A 19,736-nucleotide genomic window follows, 5' to 3' on the forward strand; every position below is an offset into this window, starting at 1 on the left:
AAGAAACCAAAAAGAGCTATAGTTGTACTAAATTTCTTAGGATGGAATGTTAAATAAAAGACCCTTAAAAACTGATATCCTGACCATTTGTTTCAGATTTTCTAGATGTGGTTTACTGTATATTTGGTTATATCAGCTAATCCCACATTTCTGCAGACAAGGAGGGCAAGCATGCCGACATGTTTCAGTTGTGTGTGCCTTCCTCGACTTGAATGGCTTCCTGGGCAGGTTTGCAGGTGCAAATGCACTGTCTGACCACCTCCAAATTCAATATGAAAGAGAAGACATGCAGTGTAGCCAGCATGCATGTAAAAAGTAAGATTTGAAAACAATGCAGCATTTCTTGTAGTGATGCTGAAGTGATTCTGTATCCATACATACAAATACAGGAACTGAAAGAAATCAAATGGCACTGTAATCTGATTACAGTAAGTATGCTTTTTAGAAAAAATATTTGGATTAAATCTGAGGTCTTTTAAGCCTGGTGCTAGATAGAAATGTCAATATTTCACTTACTTTTTTTCTTTATGTGTCTCTTTTGTCTAAAGAAGTCTGATCCACTGCATAGGAACTTATGTTTTATCAGCTAACACATGTGTGAACATCCCAGTAAGTAGTAGAGAAAAAAAAAATATTTGTCTGAGAAAAAATGGCTATTTGACTGAAATGTATGGCTTTAAAGAGGAAAAAGAAGCTTTATTTCATAAGAAAGATTTTACTACAAAAGGGAGGAAGGCTAGAAGCAAAGGCTGAGGGAGTTAGGTCTCTAACCCCAGGATAAACAGAAGGCAATGAACAGTAAGTGACCACAGGGGAGACAGGGATCCAGAGGACTTTGCAGCCCTTGTTAGTCATGCAAACCGTGGAAAGATAACATTCATGTTTGTGTTGCAGTGAATATTCAGTTGCTAATACTCAATGCTATGAGACTGCTTGCACAGAAAGGAGCTGCAGAGCAGGGCCTGTGATGTGTGATGTGACCCCATCATTCGGGCTCTGATGAGTGAGGTTGATACCTGGTGACCACTGACTTGATCTTCTTCCAGTTCAGGGGAGGTTTTGAACCGCGGGGGCTTTTGCACCATGGATGTGCTTTCTTATTTCATGCTTTGCTCCAGGTGGTTGCCCACAAGCTACACCAGATTTCTGTGCAGATTTCCTGCTGAGGCATGGCATGACCCAGACTGCAATCCACAGCTCTCCTGGGAATGGTAGAAGGACACCTCTGGGACATCAGTAGGACCAGCCTTTCCCAGCCCCTGACAACAGATGAACTTAATACCCCAGGTGTTTTAAAAGCACTAAAATCCCTCCAAATTTCAGCCCACAGAGTGAAGCATTGAACACCTCTTTCAATAATGTGAGATACTCATTCTCCTAATGGAGCTGTTCCTCTTTGAATAAGTGATCTTAGTCTAAGCTTATATTAATTTAGCAGGCTGAACTGTGAGTCACTCAGGATGTCATCACAAGGGGTCAGGGCTTTCTTCCTTCAGCAGTGAGCAGTTTCTGTAAGAAGGACTGAGCTGATAATTAGGGAAAAACAGCTTCCACTCTGTGGTTATGACTAACCATTGCATACCTGTCCCAGCTCTGAGTCCTGGCCCAGGCTTAATTCCCTGCACTTAATTCCTGTGTTGCATGGGGACAGTAATACCTGTAATTTCTCACGGATCTTGCAAAACCAGATTGTTTAAGAAGTGCTTAGGCCTGTACACAAGGAAGTATATTAAGTTAAAAAATTAGCTGTGGTTAGATTTGATTCCTTCAAAGATGACCTCTTGAATGCTTATGCTTCAAAAAGCTGGCAATCCAGGACTGCTCTGAGAAGAGACAGAGAGGCCATGTGTATGCACTTCAGTGTCACATGTCTTCACAGAGACCAAGACAAAGGACTGATTCCAAGTAACTCAGCAAAAGATTGGATCAGATCTCTGTTGGCAAAATAGCAAAAAAAATTGTTGCTCTTAAGTTGGCAAGTACCTAAAACCACTCCGTAAAACTTTACAAATCTGACTTCTCAAATGGCTTCATTTGCAGATGTCAAGATATAATTTTGTAAAAAAAGATTCATTAAACCAATCAGCAATTAATATAATTTGCTGTTATTTGACAGCTGTTTTTTATTAAAATTACCACCAAATATCTTAGCTGCAATTAAACATATCTAAAATTTCCACTTGTTTTGCCATAAGATAATGTATGGCATCAGAATTCATGAATATTTTAGTGGTGGTGTCTGAACTAATCAAACAACATGCCATGTAAATCCCTCATATCTCAAGATCAAATCTAAATCTTCTTTGTGTCCTCATTTTGGTCATTATTGTGACTGCACCTATAATTTTAATATCTTTCCACACCAAGAATATTAGAATGAAAAATACTTCTCATCATACAGACAGTAGTTTTTTAACCTTCATTTAGTAGTGATTTCAGCCTCTGGCTCAACAAAGCACTCCTGATGGGAACAACAATGGATGTGGCTCTGAGCAGCCTTGTCTGTTTAAGGTGTCCCTGCCCAAGGCTGGGGACTTGGCAGTAAATCATCTTTGAGGTCCCTCCCAACCTAACCCATCCTGTGATTCTGTGATTCTGCTAACAAGGCTACTGCTGAGGCTGCTCTGTGCTAATTCTGTAAAGTTTTGTTAGACACAAATGGTTGCTGAGGGTTTTATACATTTGTCAGCCTGGTTGTCTTATACAGTTCAATCACCTTCAATCTAATGAGTTTTTAATTTGTTGTTTTACTATTAGAGGAAAATGACTCATCAGGTGGGAGTTTTTGGTTCACGAGCCTGCATATAAAACTGTCTATTGATAGTGAGCACAGTGTAAACATTACTGTTCCCTTTAAAAATAATTCCCTATAATAATCATCAAAATGCTACAATGTTGTTATCACAAATTGAAGTTTGGGGTTCTTGCTGTGGAGTACTATAATATATTTCAAAAGGATCTGAAATAGTGGTAATTCTTATTTACAGACTAAGTATGAAACTACATAAAGATTGTGAGAAATTACTTTCAATCCTGTTGCTTCATTTTTCTTTATTTTTCTAAGGAGAAATCTGCATTTACTTGAATGTATAGGGACATGGAGATGGGGCAGATATTTCCAGAGGCTGCTGCAAGCCTCTGACACAGATGCAGTTCAGACACTGAAACTCCTGAAGGAAAAGTGCAGTTCAGAGCTTCTCATTGTCTCCTCTAAAGTTTGAGTGGTTTTGTGGTACTCTGATAGATTACATTTATACAGATAGATAGCAATTTAACCAGAATGACACCAAAAAAGGGAAGGAGGTACTCCAAGCCTCTCCTCTAACTTGGGAAGATGCATTTTTCATAGCCTGTGCCTGCAAATGCACCCATCCTAAGGCTGTCATGCAGCCTTAGAAACAAATAGTGGATTAAAATTCCAGCAAATACATATAGTCTCTTTTTACCCCTTAGTCTTTTTTTTTAATTTACTGGTGCCCCTGCTAATGGGAAACAAGCAGTGTGCCTAGAGGAGGCGCATTTGGGTGAAGAACTGTCTCCCAGGAGCCTGGTGTGTTTATGTGGCATAACCCAGCGTTTGAGCATTAGTTCCTCAGCAGAAAACAGCTGCACTCACTCAGCATGCCTCCTGCTCCCAGCCTGGGTTGTGATACCACAGTCCTGCAGAAAACTAGAGCTAGTCCCTTCTGTACTCTCCAGTAAAATGAAGAGTTTTGTTTCAATGCCTCCATTAAAGAGCCAGTGAGACTGGGCTGTAGGTTGAAGGTTGAAACTGGTCTGAAGTTACCAGAAAGCACAGGAGTGACTCCATGAAGAGTTTTCTATCTCATAAAATTTTCTACCAGAATATTCTTCAAATGATTGCATTGAGTCAGGTATTAATACCAGAACTCAGGTAACTTCTGTGGAACACAGGTGCAGTGCAGTGCCTGGGATGACCCTGCTCTAAATGATACACCTGCTCAGCACTGTATTTAGGGTTTGCTGGATCATATCAAAGTTCTTTTTTATTGGGTTTTGCTCAAGTAGTCAGGAGGATAATCCCTAGTACAAGATTATTTACATAATGTCTTTTGCAATGACAGATGAGAGGTATAAAAAAAGTCTTGTCTTTTCATTTTAAAATAAAACCAGTCATTATTCAGCTATAGTACAGTGAAGAGAGAACAGCATAACCTGTACCAGAGAAGCAGAAAAGTACACAGAATAATTCCAAAACAAATTTAGTTGATTAAATGCAGTACATTAAAATCAGACATAATAATGTTGACATTTTAGTATTGTTATGAAGGGCCTAGTTATTGATCTTTGCTGAGGGAACTGTCTATTGAATCCACTGGACTTATATTTGGAAAAAGTGGAGCCTAATGAATTCTAAGTAATAATTTCTATACAAGATAAAAGCTCCTCTGAGAGAAATTGGTGAGATTTCTACGTCAACCTGAATGTGAAGAAGCTTTCCAATTCAGCATGATATAAGTTATTAACCTCACTTGAATGAAGAAGGCAAATAATACTATATTTTGTTTAACCTCTGCAGCTTCAGAATTCTAAAATTACAGGGCTCTATGAATAGATCAGACCAGTAAAAGCTTCGAAATTTTCCCCAGCTATCTCATTATGTGAAGCAACATAGCCCTCTCTGAAGGGAGCTACTAGCTGGAATGATCACAAATCAAAAATAATTTTAGATTATAGAAATACTGGTTCATTTTATTTCATTAAATTCATTATTATATAATTCTAGTTGCTGAACACATTCATTCTGTTCTCGTGGCTCCTTGATGTGTGCCCTGAGTGGAACTATGGTGGGATCTGAATGGGCAGCCAGGCAAACTCAACTTTCCCCTAAAGCCTCTCTACTGGATAAGCTTCTTGAAGGACTTGAATGCTGTGACTTGTCAGAAACTGGATCCTGGGCTGTGTGAACTATCACAATTCCTACATTCCTTTGCTCCTCCTGGGCACTGGGCAGACACTGACTTGTTCTGTCCACCAGCTCTTTGCCCGTGCTCCTCTGTGGAGGGTGCCGGCTGCTTGCCATCAGAGCCAGCATGGCAGTTCATGAGTTCTCCCCAGTCTGCTCCGGGCAAAAATCAGCCAGGTTAGTTTTCACAGTGTCAGGTGTGGTCTGAGCTGACTGGTTTTCCCTGGAAGGATTAGGAAGGGTTGGTGCACTGCTCTGATGCCTGCTCTGGGGCTGCAGCATCTGGCATGGTGAGCCACTGGAGTGCTGTGTGCCAGCATAGCTGGGTTCAGCAAAGTGTCCTGCTGCTTCCTGCTTTTGTAATCAGTGAAGCAGACTTCATCATCATCAGTTATTGATTTTCAGGCTGCTCTTCTGCTGGAAGAGTTTAAAACAGCTTCTCATTATGACAAGTGGTTTAAAAATAAGGAATATTTAGATATTATTTACAAACATGCTCACATTTTTAGGGCACTACTATATTCTCATTAGCATTACTTTACCAAGAGATCTTTCTGGTTCAAATCAGGATTCTGATACTGTTGGTTCCTCTACATTAAGTGCTCCTTCTCATTAACACAATATCTTTGCTGAATACATTTAAAATTAGGAAAGAATTTTTTAAAATCACATTTTAAATCAGGTAAGAATTCTCACTGACTTCTGTAGACTAAGTATTTAATGCAGAATCGATCTGATGGTCACAAATTTGAAAAAATTGTCAAAAGATTGCAGCAATTTCCTATAACACTATTGTCTATGAAGTTGTAGGACATTACAATCATATTTTTACAAAATGTTTACAGACAATAAACTACAGAAATAAATCTGTTTTGAAAGAGTATATTTAGAGCACCACAACCAGTATTTTAATCCTCATTTTTTAAGGGAAATGTCTCCTGTGCCCCAGTTTAAGAACTGACTTCCACAAACCTTTACCTTTATTCAGTGGTACTAAAATTGGGTTTGATCAATTTCTACTCAGTATTTGCTTCTTCCTTGCCCCACTGTTCATTCAGTGGACAGCTACTGGGGCAAAGACAAGAATAGAAGATAGCAAAGTAGCTTGTGGTTCTGCAACACTGATCCTTGCTGATATAAGCCACAATGTCAATTTGCTTTTGCATGTGAGGATAATCTCAGCCTGTGACTAATGGAACTCAATAATACATGAGTCAACACCGTGCTAAGTATATTGGGTATTTTTTAATTATTTCTTTTGAATGCCTTCTTTTTAGTAGTAAAAATACTAGTAGTATTTTTATTATTAGTTAGTCCTATGAGAGACAATGCATCTACTTGAAATAGTTTCTAAGTCATCATAGTAAAATATAGCTCAGTACAGTACCCTTAACAGTAATTCCTGTCACACAGGATCTGTTTCCCTTCCTAGTAATTTCAAAGTCATTACACTACTACCAGACTTACTTTTAAGAAATGCAGATCCCGAGGATGCTTTTTGCATAATGAAAAAGAAAAATTTAATCCCTACTTTTCTGTAACTACATAGGGCCTATTGGGAGAGAAGTATGGCAACATCCGAATACCAGGGGAAGTTGAGTCAGCAGAATTTGAAATGATCCTGGATGCTGCTGTCGAGGCCAAGCTAGAGACAAGGATTTTAGAAGAGTGGTACTGCAGGGATGAGAACGCAGTGCCACCAGCGTATTACCTCAGACCAAAATCAGAAATGCTGAAGAACTACCAGAATACGGTAAGTCACAGTCACCTGCTCACAAAATTTTTCTGTATCCATTTCAGTGGCAGGCAGTCCCCAAGGCCAGGCACTTGCTGTTGTCTTTGAATTAGGTTCTGCAGTGCTGTCCACAGCTGAACAACTGCTGCTGTGGTGCTCCTTTCCTGTACACGGGGAAGGAGCAGCTGCAAAACACCAAGGAGCACGACTCCTGCATTGATGTGCTCTCTGATGGCTAGAGCAAGTGAACTTGGGTCCTCTGTGCCCTGGTAGGGCTAGTGGGACAGTGGGACAGATGTCCCTTCCCTGATGTTGTAACATGGAGAACTCAGGTTCTTCTGCTTTTTACTGTGCATATGCTAGATTTCAATGAACAGGACTTGCAGAGGAAATACACATTTTCCCTTCTATCCCCATAGAAGAAAACCTGTCAGACAAGTGCTTAGCACTGTCCTGAGTCAGATATCATATTTTTAACTTATTAACTATTATAAGATTATTTTCAACACTGTTAATTATGATTTTTAAAGCAGGCATTTGTCTTTAATTGATGATGATAAAAACTGTATCTGTTTCTCAGGGCTCAGTTCTATCCTCCTACACATCCAGTATATACCTAAGGACATATTTTAGTGTACAAAAAATGAAGTCCTTAAAAGAGTTTTCACTTCATTTTCAGTGCATATTATATTATTGGGAATTTTTTTTTCTTAAGTCTTTGTACTTTTCCTGAAGCTACTGACTAACACAGGACTAAATAAAAAGATGTTCATAACTTAGAGCTGTAACATAGATGTAACATAACTTAAAGATGGAACACAGAGTTACATCTCATAAACTTATAGAAAATAATAAAAGATACTCAGCTCTGTCAAGAAAGAGTTGCTAGGGAATTTATCCTGGATATTCCACACTCCAAGAAAACTGGAGACCCCTGAAATATTTCACCAGCAGTAAATGAAACCCAGCTGCTTTAGGGAAAGCACCAGCATGGCATTTACAAGATACCATCTGAAAGGATTAGTGAATTTATATTAGAATTCCTCTCTGATGACAGTTAAGATTAGTGTTACTATAGCAATGAATGAGTGATCATAATGTCACATGTAATCCTGTATTTTTAAAATATGGTAGCTAATAGAAGGCACTTAATTATAGGTACCAGGAACCCCATTTTCAGTTTTGAGATCCAAGTTTAAATCATTATCATTATTACGTCTCATTAAAGGAGCATTAATTTTAGCAGTATTGCTGCTGCTTTATTATTATTTCAGGCTTGGTTCTCAAACCCCTCTTTCTATAAAGGTGGCCTTATTCTTGAAAAATATTGCATTAGCTGCCTACACTAGGGGTTTAGAAAATACTCCAAGGAGCTAACTCTTAAAATTTGAAAATGGAATACAATATGATCATCTGCAGTATAAAATGTTTATCTTTTATTGATTTTTGTTAGTGTATGTGTTTGTCTGTTACCATGTTATTTTTGGCCTTGAATATTAGATTTCTACTTTCTGAAGTTGTATGTGTATGTATTACACCTACTTTTTAACAATGGATATTTTTAAAAGATGGAATCTTCTTCAAATTCAATGAATGATAACAAATGGCAAGATATATCAGAAGAGATTAAGAAGATTTTTAAGACTGCTGTGAAATTGCTGTATGAGAAAGGAAAAATGAAACACAGCCAGGCAAAGAGATATCTTTCCTCTGGTAAGGTTCACACTAACAATTTCTATGTATTCATTTATTGTCTGTTCTGTCAACCTTTGCACAAACATGAAGATATATTTCTGTTGGCATTTCTCATATAATTAAAGGGGGAAAAAAGGTTTGTTGTGCTTGCTTGAGACTAAAACCCATACAAAAGCACTCAGCAAATTCTCTGTGTTTGTTTTCTCTGTTTTTACAGAGAACAAATGCAATCGAGTCTGCCTGTCGGGGGTAGGGCATGTTCTTAAATTGTTTATAAAGAAAAGTTGACAGAGACTCTGTGTTCTCTTTTCATCCCCAGCTATTGAAGATGAACTTGATTTTGCCTTGGGTAAACAAACACCGGCTTTCCTAAAGAAGTGTGTTTGCTACATCCGGAAAATTGCCAACATCGAGCGTTTCGTTAAAATTCCAGAGATGGGAAAATACATGGACGTGGTGCATAAAGCTGGGAAGTTCCTACGAGATCCTGAAGCCCATGAGAAACTGATCAAGCTCAGGGATGAATTCATTCCCACCATCGTCGCATCGTCCAACCTGAGAGTGTACACCTCCGTCACCCACTGTGACATGAAGCTGGGTTACTCCCAGGAAGTGGAGAGCCATTACATTGAAGGACTTGGTAAACAGTTCTATGAAGACATGATTGACATAATCCAAGCTACAGTGCAGCAGAATTTTGACACGGAGACAGACGTGCTGTACGATGAAGTTCTTCAACACTCATCGCTGTGTAAAACGTACTCCACTTTTTATGAATATAGATGTGAGGCATTAAACATTGTTCACAAATATGTTTTACCTAGAAAACTAGGACACATTAACCCTCTTATCATATATGGAGGACCATGCACAGGGAAGACTCTTCTGTTAGCTGAAGCAGCAAAGAAGGTAAATGAGTATCTTACATCCTAAAGTCATGTTGAGAGCATTACTGTGTGTAAAGGCCAGCTTAGTTTAATTCTTTCTTTTCTCAACAGATCTATCAGCCCTCGATACATAAAATAAAAATAATAACATGCATATTTGGCATATTATTGTACAATAAAATGCAGAAAAATATTATCTTTCAATGATAACGTATCTGTATCATGTGCTTAGCCAAAACAAATATAGTTTATCAAAGCTCCTATAAATCTAATAGGAATCAATATATTCCAAATTAATAATGTATATTTTAGAATTATCTCTTTCCTTCTTGTTCCTCTGAGGCCCTATGAATCCACAACCATCTAAACATCTTATTCTGGTTTTTGTCTTAAACACAAATGCAGTATGTCTTTCCAAGTCATGCCATCTCATGTTCTCATAAGAAGCTATTCCAGAATTATTCTAATACACTGGCTACACATCTATATGTAATAAGCTGCAAAAATACCCATACTTACTTATCTGGAGTATGCTGTTTAAGTCATTGGGCAGAGTCCTACAGGGAAATGAATGAAACACTTTGTGCAAGGCAGGACAAGATGCCGAAGGAGACAAAGCTGGCATCGCTAGACCTAATTCTGCAGATGACAGCCACAACTTTGAGATCCCGGCAGGGTGGTCAGAGAATTTAGCATAGTGAGCTGGGAAAAAGCCATATCAGCCAGGAGGAGATGAAGAAAGGAACACTACTGTTTAAAATCCCAGTCTCTACTTCCTGTGGAGTCACATTAGCTGCATATATGAAATTGGGAGTTGCAACTCAGGATCTCATTTCATATCTGAGTATGTAAGTCAGCCTAGAGACTCAGGTTCTGCTTTTCTTTTAAAATACTGTAAAATACCATAAAGTGAGGTGAAGAGATGTAGAACCGAGTGTGTTAGCCTACAAAGACTGGGAAGATTTAAAGAAGTTACATTCCTCACTGGCTTGGAGTGCTCTAGCCAAGAAAACTTCAAGAGATAGACACTTTTACTCTTTTGTGGCAGTGTTTTAGAGTAAAATCACAGGTACACCAGGGCAAGTGTAGTTCAGTGGCCCAGGGATCTGTACTCTGGTCCGTGTGCTCTAGAGATGTGTCTTTATACTCAGTCAGAATCAATGCTAAACAGATTTAGGTGGTAGGCTGGTGTGGCTGACCAAGGACGACATTGTGTAGTGTCTAAGGAAGTCTATTTAGAAGAGACTCTATCTACACACTTTCAGAGGTGAGACTTAGATTTTTTGAAGAGTACCCTGGGATTTATGGAATACATTCTAGTCATGTCCCCTTTGATGTAAGCCTTCTGGTGCTAAACAATGATACACAATTTGAATTTCATTCACTGCACCCACCTTGAACTCTGCCAGTGAAAGCATTTCTATTCAACAAGTCATATTTTTAAATGTTTATTCATATATAGACTATCATTATGAATAAACTCTGTTACTGTGCTTCATTGAGATATAAACTAAATCATGCTTTGTATTCTAGGCCTATTCCTGGTTGCAAGAAGAGATGGGACCAGATTCTGACCCCGTGGTAGTTATAAGATTTTTAGGATCTACTGAAACAAGTACAGATCTGAAGAATATACTTCAAAGCATTTGTGAACAACTAGCAGTCAACTATCGCTGCCTCGTACAAAGTTACCCAAAAAAGATTCATGACCTTCGGGACTTGTTCATAAATCTCTTGAATGAGTCTTCATTTCACAGGCCACTGGTGATTATATTTGATGCTTTAGAGCAGCTAACGGATAGTGATGATGGTAGAAAGCTCTGGTGGCTTCCCATTCACCTTCCACGTTCAGTACGGATAATTTTGTCAACACTGCCAAACAAGCACGGGATCCTGCAAAAACTGAGGTGCCTTATTCATGAAGAAAGCAACTATATTGAGTTGACTGCAAGGGACAGAAAGATGTGTAGTCAAGTACTGAAACATCAGCTGCTGCGAGTTAAAAGGAAAGTAACATCAGGGCAACAAATCTATGTCAATGAGGCATTCTCCAAGTGCACACTGCCTATGTTTGTGAACTTAACCTTCAGAGAGGTCAGGCACTGGAGATCTCACAAGGATGTGGATGAGTCCTCCCTCTGTGTTACTGTCCATGAAAGCATAGAGCAGTTGTTTTGGTCACTGGAAAACAAGTGTGGGTCAAGACTATTGTCAAGAGCACTTGGCTACATCACTATGTCCAAATCTGGCCTGAGTGAAATGGAACTGGAGGATATTTTAGCCCTTGACAACAGTGTTATGTATGAACTGAATGAGAGAGTCAGAGAGAGTAACCCATTGAGAATTCCATATATATACATTGCAAGACTTAAGGAGGGCTTACAGGGGTATTTAATAGAGCGACAGGTGAAAAATGTAACACTGCTTCTTTGGGCAAATAGGCACTTGCAACTAATTGCCCAGAAATTGTACCTGCACAATGAAGAAGACTTGCGTGAGATGCACACAGTCATGGCAGAGTATTTCCTTGGTGTTTGGTCAGGTGGACGAAGAAAACCTTTTTACAGCAATGACCAATATCTGAGTGGCTGTCCTGACCATGCCAGTAGGGGCATGAACGAGGATGAAAAGCACTGCATGGATCAGGCAGCTTTTGACAGGCAGGCTCCAGATCAGCCTTGGGTCTTTCAGTGTAACCCATTGGAACCTGATATCTTTTTTATTAACCACAGAAAAATGACAGAGCTTATTCATCACTTAACAAGATGCGGAAGAACTGATGACCTTCTGTATGGAGTGATCATGAACTTCAGCTGGCTCTACACCATGATTAGAATAGGGCAGTTTGATAAAGCACTTTCTGACATAGAACTAGCTTACACTTACTCTCAAGAAAAGGAGCTGAAATTTCTGGCCAGTACCCTCCGCAGTATAAAGTTCAAAGTAGTAAAATACCCAGGTTCACTCTCCGCTGAATTGCAGCAGAGACTTCTCCCAGTAGTAAGTTCATTGCCCAAACTCAGACATCTCCTCCTAGAATGTGACAAGGATGGACCCAAGTACTGCTCGATCGTCCCTTTGCATTCCTCCATGGATGTGACTTACAGCCCCGAGCGCCTGCCACTGTCATCCAGCTGCATGCATGTCACTGAGATTTTGCCTACATTTAATCCCAGCACAATTATTGCTGCTTTGGAAAATGGCTCCATTAGCACTTGGGATGTAGAAACCCGACAATTACTAAGGCAAATTACAACAGCTCCGTCTGTTATCTTAGGGATGAAGCTTACTGGTGATGAAAAGTATCTTGTAGTAGCTACAACAAACAACACTCTTTTGGTATATGATAACATAAATTCCTGTCTTCTTTCTGAGGTAGAAATTAAGGGGTCAAAACACTGTGGAATTGCAGGGGACTCCAGTTTTATAAATGGATTTACATTATCGGTCAACCATGCGCTTGCTTGGCTGGAGGCCAGTAAAGATGTTACTGTAATAGATCTGCTTTACGGTTGGCCTCTCTATCACTTCCACTGCTGGTACGAAGTGACCTGCGTGCAGTGTTCTCCAGATGGAGTTTATGCATTCTGCGGGCAGTATTTGAACACCACAACCATTTTCCACTTGGGCAGTGGAGAGAAGCTGACCACTGTGACCTCTGAATTTTCAAGTGGATTTGTGAAATTCCTTCTCATTTTAGACACAGCCCAAGAAATGGTGATGGTGGACAGCGAGGGCAGCCTCTCTGTTTGGAATACAGAGGAAATCGCAAAACCCCAGCTTACAGATGACTTTGACTGCAGAAGAGAGGACAGCGAAGTTGTCAGCATAGAGCTTTCTGAAGACCAAAGTGCAATTTTAATTTGTAAGGCTCTCAGCATTGAACTTCTTGACACTCGTGTGTGGAAGGTGGCTGAAAAGTTTAGAGCTAAACACAATGAGCGCTTTATATCTGCCGTGTTGTCCAAAAATGGCAACTGTATAATTGCTTCAATGGAAAATACCTCAGCCATTTTTGTTTGGAGAAGAGATACTGGACAATGTATGGCAAGCTTACAGGAAATCTCAGGAACTATAGTCAGGCTAATTAAATCAAATCATCATAACATGCTGCTATCCTTATCCACCAGTGGTGTCCTTTCTATCTGGGATATAGACATCATAACTGCTATGTCCAATATTGACAAATCTGGCAAACCCATCCAAAGACTGGTGTTGCCAGCCAGAGGTGAATTAATATACACGTTGGATGGATCAGATTCTGTCCATAAGTGGAACTTCAGCACTGGATTTATTGAAGCTGTGTTCAAGCATGAAGGTATTGTTGAAAACTGTGTGCTGACCTCTTCTGGAGAGATAATGGTTACGTCGGATGATAAATGCAGCCAGTATGTGTGGCACACAGTTAGCGGTGAAAATATCTTTCGCATTAATGGACAAAAAATCTCAGAGCTAATGATTACTCATAATGATCAGTTTGTAGTCTCTCTCTGTGAGCAAAATGCATCCAGAGTTTGGCGACTGGCTACAGGACATAGGGTTTGCAATATTTTAGTTGCCTTACAGAATGCATTTATAACAACTGCAAATACATTTGTGGTTGGAATGGCAAAGAACAAAGTTTTGGCAGTGAGTCTCTGGACAGGCAGTATAACAAAGAAGTTTTGCTGTGATGACGGTGCAAGCATTGTGGATATTAAGTTGATACCAGACTGCCCAGATATTATAGTATTTATAACATCTACTGAAAGTGTGAACATCTGGAGCCTAACAGAGGAAGTCATCTGCAGACGTGTACAATTGCCTACCAATTTCTTAAAAAAACTGGAAGACTTTGAAATATCTCCAAATGGGAAGCTAGGAATTATAACCCGTGGTGATGAGAACATCAATGTGCTTGATCTCCACAGCGGAAAGCTTCGTGTGGTTCACGCTCCGGGTGTCGTCTGGCGGCAGAGGCTGTCCCGTGACGGCCGCTACCTGGTGTACATTTGTTGTCGCGGGGAAGAAGATGATGACAATGGTGCGGTCTCTAGTTTAATAGTAATGAGGCTAGCAGATGGCAAAAACATCGGTGCCTGTTCTCTTTATAAAACTCCCACTTTTCTTGCACTCTCACAGAGACATTTAAACATTATTATTGGATTTGATGATGGAAGTATAGGTACTTACACTGTAGTGGATCGAGTTGATGCTGCACTGAAAATCAAAATTGCTACTTCAAACAGCCGTCAGATTTTCAACAACGCAACACAAGTGATTAGGCCAAAGTGTCACAATTATAGTTTCAAAGTGACTGCAGACTGCATTTGGAGGGAATCAACAGAAGTATTTGCAAGGGATAGCCCCATTACAGTTACAGAGGCTGAGGTGAGTGAAGCAACACCCACCAAAAGACACAGCTACTGCTACGAGAAAGTGTGCTCAGCCATAGATTGCAGACACAGTTTTGCATCTGACAACTGAGTAACCATTTGGGCGAGCTTATCTGAGTAGTACCCGTGCTTAGGTACGTCTTCTGAATTTATGTAAAAATCAGTGTGTTTCTTGGAAGACAGATAGAAACAGCAGAGGGCAGACCAGCTGTTTTTTCCTGTCTTACATTTCTGTAAACATAAAAGCAGACATAAAGCAAATGGGCTGCAGGGTGTTTTTTAATTTCGGAATACAAGGTTTAGTCCAGAATTTCACCAGGGCCTTGATTAAAAATTTCTAGCAATACTATCAAAATTGTTATGCTATTACAGAAGTTAGGTGATCGTATCTGTGGTTGACAGACTGTTTTAACTAGAGCTAAAGCTCTAAGTGATTGGTGAGAAGTCAGACCACTATTTTATATTCCAAGTCACCTAGATGGGTCTATAGCTAACAGTCAACTTTATACCCACTTGCAAAAATGTGTTTTTCTGCTTGATGGTGCAATGACAAGATGTCACCTGCCAACCTGGAACACTTGATACATTCCATCATCATTTTAAAAATATCTACTTTTATTTTTCTTTTTAATTGGGTTTAACCTTTGGGCTGAAAGGAGTAAGTGCCAGTCAGCTGCTAACATGTCAGCGTGTGAGGCAACAAGTATTTGTTCACCTCAATGAACAGAATGAAAGCTTTTTTTTTTTAAATTGCATGCAGGGATTTCAGGTTTCTGTATTGTGATAAAAATTATAAAAGTTCTGAGTTCTAAGGGAAGTGTAGGGATTGGGGTTTTATTTTTGGTTTGGGGAAATGTTTCGTCTTCATAGTGTGTATTAGTACAGGTCGTAATGAAAACTTTTCAAAGAGAAGGGGCGTTACTGATGAACACTTAAAGACATTAATTTCTTTATATTAAAAGGTTGCTGTCCATTTTGTTGTAAGAAAGTCTAAAGTATCTCCTATGTCTCCAAAGTAATCCTGGTAGTTTTCAGACATGCCATGTATTAGTCCTTATAACATTTGCCTTAGTATTGTTTCTCTTCTTTCCCATTATAAATACAGATCAAGTGACCAAACACTCTGAGACTGTTTGTGTACCTGCTGAAATATTCCACTAAATGTAAAGGCTGTCAACAGGTCCCTTCTTAGACCAGTTTGTAATGGGTTTTTCTTACTTTCACATGCATACAACCTTCACTTTCTGCTTTAGAAACTGTTCTGAGCCTTTTGTACAGTTTTACCAGTTTCAAGGCAGAAATTGTGAAATAATGACAAATGCTGTAAAAAAAAATTACATTTTCCTAAGTAAAAAAAATATACCAGACAACATCTGAAAGCATAAGAAAATTTTCCCCTACTTACATATCTTAAAGATGCCACACCCATGGAAATATTTTCAAATTATTTAAACAGAATAATCTTATTTTTAAAATCAGTATTCCATATCACAAATTTCCAAGAAATGAATGCTAAGCTAGAACTTAATGTAGTGTGTGAATGTTCAATGTACAAGCCAATATAGTATATTAAGTGACTTGAATGATTTTTCCTAACTGGTTTGCAACTAATAGATCATATTGAATGTTTTTATGTAAACTTTGTATTGTTGGGAGAACCTACCCAATCAGAGATTTATATTTTCATAAATGTCAAATTTAGTTAAATTTTGTTACAGAGTTGTTAAATTAGAAATCTATTGCAGTCTTCAAACAAATATACAGTCTTGTGTATGCATTGTTTGTACTAATAAACTGTGGAAGCAGACTTGTGTGTGTCCCTTAATTTCATGGAAATTCCACTCTGGCAGAGGGACATGTGGCCTTCACAGCTCCCTTTGGCCTGTACATAAATAATTTTTAAGGACAGTATTGATAAGGAAAAATTCCAGTATTTCTCCCATTGCAGCTAACCAAATCAAGCATTCGAAATACAATGAGATTTGCCAAAAAAACCCCCACCCTTCTTAGATTATGTGTATGACTGATGTGTATCAGATTGCATACTGATAGTATGCAAATCAGCAGACTTGGAGGTTTTTGTGACCAACCCAGTAAAAAGCACCCAAAAAGGACCTAAAACCCCACTCCAATTCAGACCTGGGAAGCTATGGGAAGAGGCACCACAGTTCCCAGGATCCTGTCCCAAATGTAGGCAGCTTCTGCCTTCTTTCAAACATGGTGCACGACTTGTGCGTCTTGGCCATGAACTCCCTGTCCATAACCTGTGTAATATTGGAAAGTTAGTTCTTTCATTATCTTGGAAGGGTAAAGTACATCCTCTGTCTGCCAGGAGAGTGGCTGATTTGGGGTAGTAATGGAGTATAATGCAACCACAGAACCACAGAATATTCTGAGTTGGAAGGGACCCCCAGGGATCATCAAATCCAACCCTTAGCCTTGCATAGGACACCCCTAAGAATCACACCTTGTGCCTAACCTGTCTCATTCAGCTTGCCAGCTTTCTGAATCAATTCCTCAGGGGTCAGACTCCTCACATTTAGCCTATACAGCAGACACAGGGTTCTGAATGGCTTCAGGCTGCTGATACTTGCTGCTGCAAGAGTGACTGCTCCACAGCCCTTCACAAATCTGTCCCCAGATTCGGTACTGAGACAAAGTACTTTCTCCAATAATGAGCCATCCAAATACCAAGTGCTGTTCTACCCCTACATAGGAATAGTGCAATTTACTTTTTGTTAAGAAGCACTGTTTGCATCTCTAGAACAAAGCTTTCATTTATCTTTTAGATAAAGTGCATCTATAAACAAGCTCAGGTGGAGTCTGTATTTTCTGATACAGAGGATTCTAGGAATAGGCTGTAGCTGCAAGAAAGCTTTAACAGGGAATTAGCCGGAAATTCTTAGGCAGACAAAGGTAAGCCAGAGGTCAGCTAGAAAAAATACTTTTATCAGTCATTTCCTTTGCACCACAGCTGGGGAATGCATGGCTCGTGACTTCATTTCAAACAGCCTGCAGCCATTTGACTTTTTTTCACATTATTATCAGATAACATCAAAATGTGGGTTAACATGTAGCCTGGAAAAGTTTGCATTCAGAAGGCATTCAGGTTTCAGTGGCTCCCCAGCCCTTATTTTTCCATGATGCACACTCAAGCCCTTTACCTGCAGAAACGAAAGTATTGGCCATTTTGCAATGAAAATTTAAAGCAAATATTGATTGCTGAAATGGTGTTTGTATGCAGAGGGGACTTTTTCAGCTTAAACCCCTGAGAGTTTGCTATTTGTCAAAAACTATTAATGTGTCTGTATAATACGTCATAAAATGGGTCCTCTGGGGCACTTCTATAAAGCTGTTAACAACATTCTGCATTGTTTCATTTTCTTGATTAAAGATTTTAAAATACCTCTTTTAGTATAAATATTAAGACTGCAAAAGGACAGACTTCTGAAATCTTTTTTTGTTTCTTCTATTTTTTTCATATAATAATATTTGTTAATATAACCACTGCATTTTTTAATATAATCATAAAATTGATCATGTAGTCATCCAAGTGTGGACTGGGGCCTCTGGATAGGTTTCATTAACAAGGACTTGTTACTAAGAATCATTATAAAGTATTTATGCTACAAATATAACCAATTCGGGTTCTTGTAACCTGCTACGGACATTACTCTTCCTACATCACCACATGGCTGCAGGGGGCGAGCTACATTTTTTACATGGTTTACCTTTCCAGCCTGGTTACAGAACACCATTCCTTGCATTTTGGGGGTAGGCTCCTGACTTTTATGACATGACATAACTGATGCTCTCAGTGTGGGTTCAGTTCATAATCTCCATTCTCAGTTTCAACAGGAAGGTCAAAGGCTGCAAGAATAGTCATCACCATCCTTCCCAAGGCAGGATTGAGCCTTTTATCATGTGTTTCTCCAGAAGGAGCAATTTGAACCATCACCTTTTGTGAAAAAGGTCTTCCACTATGAAGGACAAGCTATACAATGCTCAATTCACTTGAAAACAGAGGCCAATAAGCAGAAGAGTGTGAGGGAATGTTACCAGTACAGTATAACATGGTCTTAAAATCACACATTTCCCAAAGTGACTGTTAAAATCTACCAAGCCCTTCTCCCCGCCTCTGCTGTGCTGTCATCCCAGCCCTGTGCTGCCCTGCTTGCCAGCGTGGGTGAAGCTCCCACCCCGACTCAGTGAAGCCCCTGATGTGTTCCCAGCCACGGTACACTCTCCACTTGCAGACCTGCTCTTTTGGTGGTGGCTCACTGGTCTCTCCTCCAGCCTCAGCAGGGAATATACAAAAATGGATTTAAGGCATGTTCACATGTTCCCACTGCCAGAGCTTTCACCACGTAGTACTGTATAAATAAAATCATCTGCCTGCTCTCCTACTACATCTCTGATTACACATGCATTTCAGTGCATGTGAGAAAGCTTCTAGACTAAAATAGATCTAGTTAGCATACTTAAAGTGAAATACACAGAATTGCAAGGCGGGAGATGAAGCAAAAATCCAGACGTGCTGTAGCACAGATGAAAACAGAACATCCCCAAAGCAACTGGAGAGCTTGCTGCCATTTGTCTGCATTATCCCCTTGCTGGCTAGTAAATTGCCCAGCACTTCCCACTGTAATATCACATTGACAATAGCATATGAAGTCATAAAGTTAGCTTCTTAGGCTGCAATTTTTCGAGGCAGCCTTCTATCTCAGCAGGAGCATTCTCCAGAAAGCCACAGCCCCCCCCAGCCAAAACAGTGGACTAAGGTACAAAATGAGATTAGAGGGAAAAGAGGATTTCTGAAGGCTGAATGTCTCAACTACTTTTCCTTTGAAAAAGCGTCACACCCGTGTTATTGAACAAGCACTATGGGTTGGTGAGACAAGTGATCATTTCCTGCAGGACACATCCGTGAAAACCTGTCAGGCAATCAACCCCAAAAGATCCCAGCAGTTCTCACATACTCACAGGAAACGATAAATTTCAGAAGCACAGCACGGTTGGGATTGCAGGGGCTGGGACAGAACTGCTCTACTACGACAGGAATACGGGCTGCTGGTTCGAGAAATCTCCAGAATGAACACTCTGTGGAACAAAAAATA

The 19,736-nt window shown here is 39.6% G+C and overlaps 1 protein-coding gene across 1 annotated transcript in view; it reads left to right on the plus strand.

Annotated features, from left to right (window-relative positions):
* Window positions 1-14,710, plus strand: part of NWD2 (NACHT and WD repeat domain containing 2) — a gene marked incomplete at both ends in the record, with an annotated part of 48,995 nt that extends 34,285 nt beyond the window's left edge. Inside the window, 4 exons of the mRNA XM_084204603.1 lie at window positions 6,477-6,680; window positions 8,231-8,375; window positions 8,677-9,266; window positions 10,778-14,710. Of these exons, the coding sequence (XP_084060729.1) occupies window positions 6,477-6,680; window positions 8,231-8,375; window positions 8,677-9,266; window positions 10,778-14,710 (4,872 nt within the window). The remainder of the gene's footprint in view (window positions 1-6,476; window positions 6,681-8,230; window positions 8,376-8,676; window positions 9,267-10,777) is intronic.
* Between the last annotated feature and the right edge of the window lie 5,026 nt (window positions 14,711-19,736).

The sequence above is a fragment of the Fringilla coelebs genome (genome assembly GCF_963513975.1).
Source record: "Fringilla coelebs genome assembly, chromosome: 4".
In the NCBI taxonomy this organism is placed as follows: domain Eukaryota; kingdom Metazoa; phylum Chordata; class Aves; order Passeriformes; family Fringillidae; genus Fringilla; species Fringilla coelebs.